Below are 7,540 nucleotides of genomic sequence, written 5' to 3'. Positions count from 1 at the left end.
TTATGAAAACAAAGAAATCTTACTCCTGCCCAAGAGTTTCCTCAGAGCTTCCTTCACTTCTTTGTTCCTCAGGCTGTATATGATGGGGTTGAATGTCGGAGTGATGATCGTATAGAAGAGGGAAATTGCTCGATCGATGTCCACAGAGCCATTGGAACTGGGCCTCATGTAGGTGACGAAGGTGCTTCCATAGAACAAGGTGACTGTGATCAGGTGTGAGGAGCAGGTGGAGAAGGCTTTGCGTCTCCCTTCGCCTGAGCTCATCTTCAGGATTGTGCGGATGATGCTGGTATAGGAGGCGATGATCAAGAGGAAGGGGAGGACTATGACTACCACAGTGAGGAAGGCAAGAATGGCCTTGATGAAGGATGTGTCAGTGCTCACCAATCGAAGTATTGGGAGGACGTCGCAGAAGAAATGATTGATTTTATTTGACCTGCAGAAGGGTAAGGTGAATATGGCCACAGTTTGCTCACATGCCACCATGCTACCGGCAATCCACACTGCAGCTGCCAAGCTAAGGGTAACCTTTCTGTTCATGATGAGTGAGTAACGCATGGGGTTGCATATAGCGACGTACCGGTCATAGGACATAATGGCCAGCAGACCACACTCTGTGCTGCCAAAGAAAATGAAGAAGTACATCTGGATTACACAGCCTAGGAAAGAGATAGTCTGCTGCTCTGACAGCAGGTTGGTCAAGGTCTTAGGGATGATGACCGAGGTGTAGCAGATCTCCAAGACTGACAAGTTTCTGAGGAAGAAATACATGGGGGTGTGGAGGGCCAGGTCAGCCACTGTGACAGTGATTATGAGGCCATTTCCGATCAGGGTGATGAGGTAGATGAGTAAGACTAGGACGAAGAGAAGGGGCTGCAGATCCTTGAGGTCTGAGAAGCCCAGAAAGATAAACTCTGTCACTGCAGTTAGGTTTCTCTCCATAGCTCTCTCCTGTGGAGGCCAAATAGGTATTTAGATACCTCAGAGGTTTGCATGGTATCACATAGATAGATAGATAGATAGATAGATAGATAGATAGATAGATAGATAGATAGATAGATAGATAGATAAACAATGAGATTCGCCCCATCCCCTCTCTCATCTCTCTGAATAGAATCAAAGAATCATAGAATATCAGAGTTGGAGGGGACCTCAAGAGGTCATCTAGTCCAACCCCCTGCTCAAAGCAGGACCAATTCCCAGCTAAATCATCCCAGCCAGGGCTTTGTCAAGCCGGGCCTTAAAAACCTCCAAGGAAGGAGACTCCACCACCTCCCTAGGTAACGCATTCCAGTGTTTCACCACCCTCCTAGTGAAATAGTTTTTCCTGATATCCAACCTGGACCTCCCCCACTGCAACTTGAGACCATTGCTCCTTGTTCTGTCGTCTGCCACCACTGAGAACAGCCGAGCTCCATCCTCTTTGGAACCCCCCTTCAGGTAGTTGAAGGCTGCTATCAAATCCCCCATCATTCTTCTCTTCTGGAGACTAAACAATCCCAGTTCCCTCAGCCTCTCCTCATAAGTCATGTGCTCCAGACCCCTAATCATTTTTGTTGCCCTCCGTTGGACTCTTTCCAATTTTTCCACATCCTTCTTGTAGTGTGGGGCCCAAAACTGGACACAGTATTCCAGATGAGGCCTCACCAATGTCGAATAAAGGGGAACGATCACGTCCCTCGATCTGCTGGCAATGCCCCTACTTATACAGCCCAAAATGCCGTAAGCCTTCTTGGCAACAAGAGCACACTGTTGACTCATATCCAGCTTCTCGTCCACTGTGACCTCTAGGTCCTTTTCTGCAGAACTGCTACCTAGCCATTCGGTCCCTAGTCTGTAGCAGTGCATGGGATTCTTCCGTCCTAAGTGCAGGACTCTGCACTTGTCCTTGTTGAACCTCATCAGGTTTTTTTCGGCCCAATCTTCTAATTTGTCTAGGTCCCTCTGTATCCGATCCCTACCCTCTAGTGTATCTACCACGCCTCCTAGTTTAGTGTCATCTGCAAACTTGCTGAGAGTGCAGTCCACACCATCCTCCAGATCATTAATAAAGATATTAAACAAAACCGGCCCCAGGACCGACCCTTGGGGCACTCCGCTTGAAACCGGCTGCCAACTAGACATGGAGCCATTGATCACTACCCGTTGAGCCCGACGATCTAGCCAGCTTTCTATCCACCTTACAGTCCATTCATCCAGCCCATACTTCTTTAACTTGGCGGCAAGAATACTGTGAGAGACCGTATCAAAAGCTTTGCTAAAGTCAAGGAATAACACATCCACTGCTTTCCCCTCATCCACAGAGCCAGTTATCTCATCATAGAAGGCAATTAGGTTAGTCAGGCACGACTTCCCCTTCGTGAATCCATGCTGACTGTTCCTGATCACTTTCCTCTCCTCTAAATGTTTCATAATTGATTCCTTGAGGACCTGCTCCATGATTTTTCCAGGGACTGAGGTGAGGCTGACTGGCCTGTAGTTCCCCGGATCCTCCTTCTTCCCTTTTTTAAAGATGGGCACTACATTAGCCTTTTTCCAGTCATCTGGGACCTCCCCCGATCGCCATGAGTTTTCAAAAATAATGGCTAATGGCTCTGCAATCTCACCCGCCAATTCCTTTAGCACCCTCGGATGCAGCGCATCCGGCCCCATGGACTTGTGCACGTCCAGTTTTTCTAAATAGTCCCGAACCACTTCTTTCTCCACAGAGGGTTGGTCACCTTCTCCCCATGCTGTATTGCCCAGTGCAGCAGTCTGGGAGCTGACCTTGTTCGTGAAGACAGAGGCAAAAAAATCATTGAGTACATTAGCTTTTTCCACATCCTCGGTCACTAGGTTGCCTCCCTCATTCAGTAAGGGGCCCACACTTTCCTTCATTTTCTTCTTGTTGCTAACATACCTGAAAAAACCCTTCTTGTTACTCTTAACATCTCTTGCTAACTGCAACTCCAAGTGTGATTTGGCCTTCCTGATTTCACTCCTGCACGCCTGAGCAATATTTTTATACTCCACCCTGGTCATTTGTCCAATCTTCCACTTCTTGTAAGCTTCTTTTTTGGGTTTAAGATCAGCAAGGATTTCACTGTTTAGCCAAGCTGGTCGCCTGCCATATTTACTATTCTTTCTACACATCCGGATGGTTTGTTCCTGCAACCTCAATAAGGATTCTTTAAAATACAGCCAGCTCTCCTGGACCCCTTTTCCCTTCATTTTATTCTCCCAGGGGATCCTGCCCATCTGTTCCCTGAGGGAGTCAAAGTCTGCTTTTCTGAAGTCCAGGGTCCGTATTCTGCTGCTCTCCTTTCTTCCTTGTGTCAGGATCCTGAACTCGACCATCTCATGGTCACTGCCTCCCAGGTTCCCATCCACTTTTGCTTCCCCTACTAGTTCTTCTCTGTTTGTGAGTAGCAGGTCAAGAAAAGCTTTGCCCCTAGTTGGTTCCTCCATCACTTGCACCAGGAAATTGTCCCCTACACTCTCCAAAAATTTCCTGGATTGCCTGTGCACCGCTGTATTGCTCTCCCAGCAGATATCAGGGTGATTAAAGTCTCCCATGAGAACCAGGGCCTGCGATCTAGCAACTTCTGCTAGTTGCCAGAAGAAAGCCTCGTCCACCTCATCCCCCTGGTCTGGTGGTCTATAGCAGACTCCAACCACGACATCACCCTTGTTGCTCACACTTCTCAACTTTATCCAGAGACTCTCAGGTTTTTCTGCAGTTTCATACCGGAGCTCTGAGCAGTCATACTCCTCTCTTACATACAACGCAACTCCCCCACCTTTTCTGCCCTGCCTGTCCTTCCTGAACAGTTTATATCCATCCATGACAGTACTCCAGTCATGTGAGTTATCCCACCAAGTCTCTGTTATTCCAATCACATCATAGTTCCCTGACTGTGCCAGGATTTCCAGTTCTCCCTGCTTGTTTCCCAGGCTTCTTGCATTTGTGTATAGGCACTTAAGATAACTCATGGATCGTCCCTCTTTCTCAGCATGAGACAGGAGTCCTCCCCTCTTGCGCTCTCCTGCTTGTGCTTCCTCCCAGGATCCCATTTCCCCACTTACCTCAGGGCTTTGGTCTCCTTCCCCCGGTGAACCTAGTTTAAAGCCCTCCTCACTAGGTTAGCCAGCCTGCTGGCGAAGATGCTCTTCCCTCTCTTCGTTAGGTGGAGCCCGTCTCTGCCTAGCACTCCTTCTTCTTGGAACACCATCCCATGGTCGAAGAATCCAAAGCCTTCTCTCCGACACCACCTGCGTAGCCATTCATTGACTTCCACGATTCGACGGTCACACACAGATCAGTTGTTCTCTCTCTTGGATCTTATTCATCTCTGGTTGAGATCTTGTGAGTTTTCTTCTCCTGGCCTGTTGTACACTAAAAGGTGTGACCAATCAAGGCACATCACTCAGGGGTGTGAAAACTCCACACCCCATCGTGATGTAGCTTGGCTGCTCTAGCCCGCTGTGTAGACAGCACTGGGTGGACAGAAGAGTTCTTCCATCCAGGGAGTGGCTATCTCTCAGAGTGGTCAATTACCGATGCAGATGGAAGGACCCCGGCCGTCACTGCAGCGAGTGGCTACACTGAAGCACTGCATCCGTGCAGCTGTGTTCTGGTATGTGATAAGTGTAGAAACACACACTGAGAGTAGGACCTGCACACACTGTCTTGTGCACCTAGTTCCTACCACCCTGCAGGGCTGTCTGGGGCAGGCAGTTCAGGGAGATAGTGTTTTCTTTTCCTTACATTCTCCTAGCAAGCCCAGCACCATGCACGTGTCAGTCCAGCCCTGAATCTGGCTCCCCAGCTGACGCACCTTGTTGAAACTTGTTTGGGTGCTTCCCGCAAGAATGGGCAGAAGCCATTAAAGCCACGGGCTCTGGCCTTGTCTTTTAATGGTACTGAAGTGGAAGCTGCTGGGCAACTCTTTGCGAGAGTCCCCTCTCTCTGCGTAACTCAACACACATAAAAAACCTGCAGTATCGAGCATCAGAGCCTGCGTCCACTGATTCAGGCTGAAGGATCTCGCGTTGCACGATTAACAACTTCAGTGTAGAAGTTCCCACTCCAGCTGGGGCCCAGCTCGGAAACCCAGAGTGGGTGGGAGGGTCCAGCCCAATAATGGCTATATTGTCCTATTCCCCCACTTAGCGTGAGCCCCGCATTCCCGAGTCAGATGTCCCGGGCTCTGAGACTTGGTGTTGGGGGTGTTTTTTGCTGGATAGCTGTACCCTCTGTGACTAGGAGGGCAGAGAGGCCCCCAGGGTGAGACATCCGATCCATTGTGGGGTACCGACACACCTCACCCATGGCACAGCCAGGCACACTATTAATAATTAGGGCTGCAGATTTGTCATGGCATTTTTTTATCCAGAATCACTGGACGGCAGTCACGGTAAATTTGCTAAAAGCCAGGGATTTAGTGGCAGCTCCGGGAGGTGGTGCCGACCACCCGGAGCAGTGCCTGGCACCACAGCCCTGACCCCAGCCCTGTGCAGAGGGGAGGTCTGCATCAGCTTGCCCTTCCTCCTACTCCTGCTGTGAGCCTGTTTCTATGCTAGCCAGCCCCATTCCCAGCCTGCATTGGCTCCTGCCTCAGCCGGCTGCCTGGTGATTCTGACCCCCTGTCCCACACTCGCCTCAGGAACATCCGCAGCTGCTGTGTCTGCTCCGGAGGGGCAGCCGGACCACACCTGAGAGGCGCTGCGACCCCGCGCACTTCGGACAATGCCTAGAGGGGGGAGCTGAGCCCCGCCCAGAGAGACCAGAGCTGCAGGAGCCCGCACTGCTGCGTGAGTCACGGACACATCCAAAAAAAGTTTCAAAGAAATGGGAAAATCACTCTGGCTCTGACTTCTTTCCTGCTGTGACAGCCTTGCAGCCTTTTGAATAATGATTAAAGAGCACCCCCACATTAGTCCCTGCTTCCCTACCTCATACAGTGCCATCCCATGAGTGAGAATTAGATCCCAGAGTGCTGAGAGGAAAATCACTAGGCAAACCAACAACTAACAGCCCAGAGTTACCTTGATAGCGTGACATGATGCACAGTATCTCTTATAAGACAGAGAGAAAGAGATGAGGGACAATTCTGTAGATTAGACCCATAAGAGTAAGTTAGAGTGAGTGATTAGATGTTAGAGAGAGAGAGAGAGAGAGAGAGAGAGAGAGAGAAACAATTTTGGAGACAATTTAGGTGTTGATGGCTCCAGAAAATGAACTTGGGGCCATAACAGTAACATCGGAAAACGCCCCAGACTGTCTCGTACTTACCTTCCCACTTGTGATCCACTGCTTCGTTTCTGAAACCCATTAACCCACAGCAGAGAAGCTTCTCTGCAAGAGATCTCAGAGGTGGATCCTTTCTGTATAGTTAAGTGACCGCTGGGATCAAATCCCCAGGGTTCTCTCTGACTATGGGTGCCCAGGAGAATTAGTAATTGCATTCTGTTTGTAAACACTTTGATCAATGAAATCAACTCAGCAACTCAGAAACAACCATTCAGTTCAGAGATGGCCTAGTCCAGATTCCAAGCCCAATTGTACTTGTTGATCAAGGTGAAGAATATTGGTTTACTGTCAGTTCTCCAAGCATTTCCTGTAGACATATTCTTCATCACTGTTAAGCTGTATTTGTTGCACTAAAGACCTGAGCCCTTAGAGCCTGGACAATTTACCTAAGCTTCTCAGGTACAAGTACATGTGATAAGGATGTATCATTTGTATTTATAGATTTCAGGAACAAATATAATTGATTGCTAGGCCAAAAGCTTTTAGCAATAACTGTCAGTGACATCAACAGTATAGCTCTTGGTGGAACTGGTGTGAGGTCTGACTAGGCTGTAATGGGACATCGTGTCCGCTTCATCATGACCAAACCATCACACTGGGAACTAATTGACCTACTTTGTTGGTACTCTCAGGATGGAGCTGAGAACTCACTGGACCATGGGTAGTTCTTAACTCCCCTCTCAGCCCTAGAGTGACTTCTTAAGGACAGAGTTGAGGCAGATTGGCAGGGAGTGGGTGTAAGGAAATTCACAGAGCCCTTGCATTGCTGTATGTGACCTCCAGAAAGCCAAGGACAGCGTCCTACAGAGATATCATCTCTTTCTACCACAAATTTCTAAATCTCCAGTTCAGATCTATCCCCTGGCTGGTGTGATCACCTTATAGCTCTTTGGCGTCTCATGTGAAATGCATACAGTGGGTCTCAGACCAGCTCCCAGTGTATAAAATGTATTCACCAATGGCCTTGGAACTCATTTGCAAACGTCTTCATCCATTCATCTCAGTGTCCAAGGGCTAGTGGTGAAGTTCACACCAGTGCCATTCCCAAACCATTCCCATTGAGTGTGACTTTCAGTGTGAACTGGACAATCATTCAAATATCCCAGCCTAAACATGCAAAGGCCTTGACTGGTGCACAGGCCTTGAGTGTACTTCATGCTGAAGCGTCATGGACCTTGAGCTAGCCTGGGACACCCAAATGCAGGCTCCCCAAAACAGGGCTGAGGTAAACTGGTGGGACAGTGTGTT

General features: G+C 48.9%; 1 protein-coding gene across 2 annotated transcripts; it reads right to left on the bottom strand.

Annotated features, from left to right (window-relative positions):
- LOC101947804 (olfactory receptor 10A7-like) lies at positions 1-4,502 on the bottom strand. 2 transcript variants are annotated; one of them, XM_065565601.1, is made up of 2 exons: positions 4,487-4,502; positions 1-944 (listed from the first exon to the last, which is right to left on the bottom strand). In XM_065565601.1, the coding sequence occupies exons 1-2, from the start codon at positions 4,500-4,502 to the stop codon at positions 1-3; spliced, it is 960 nt and encodes a 319-aa protein (XP_065421673.1). The 2 variants fall into 2 exon arrangements, with proteins under 2 accessions (XP_065421673.1, XP_005284284.2); XM_005284227.4 differs by lacking the exon at positions 4,487-4,502 and having other exon boundaries at positions 1-960.
- Between the last annotated feature and the right edge of the window lie 3,038 nt (positions 4,503-7,540).

This window comes from Chrysemys picta, chromosome 13 (genome assembly GCF_011386835.1).
Source record: "Chrysemys picta bellii isolate R12L10 chromosome 13, ASM1138683v2, whole genome shotgun sequence".
Taxonomy (NCBI): domain Eukaryota; kingdom Metazoa; phylum Chordata; order Testudines; family Emydidae; genus Chrysemys; species Chrysemys picta.
The sequence above is the reverse complement of the archived record's forward strand: the minus strand, read 5'-3'. Positions and strand labels throughout refer to the sequence as shown.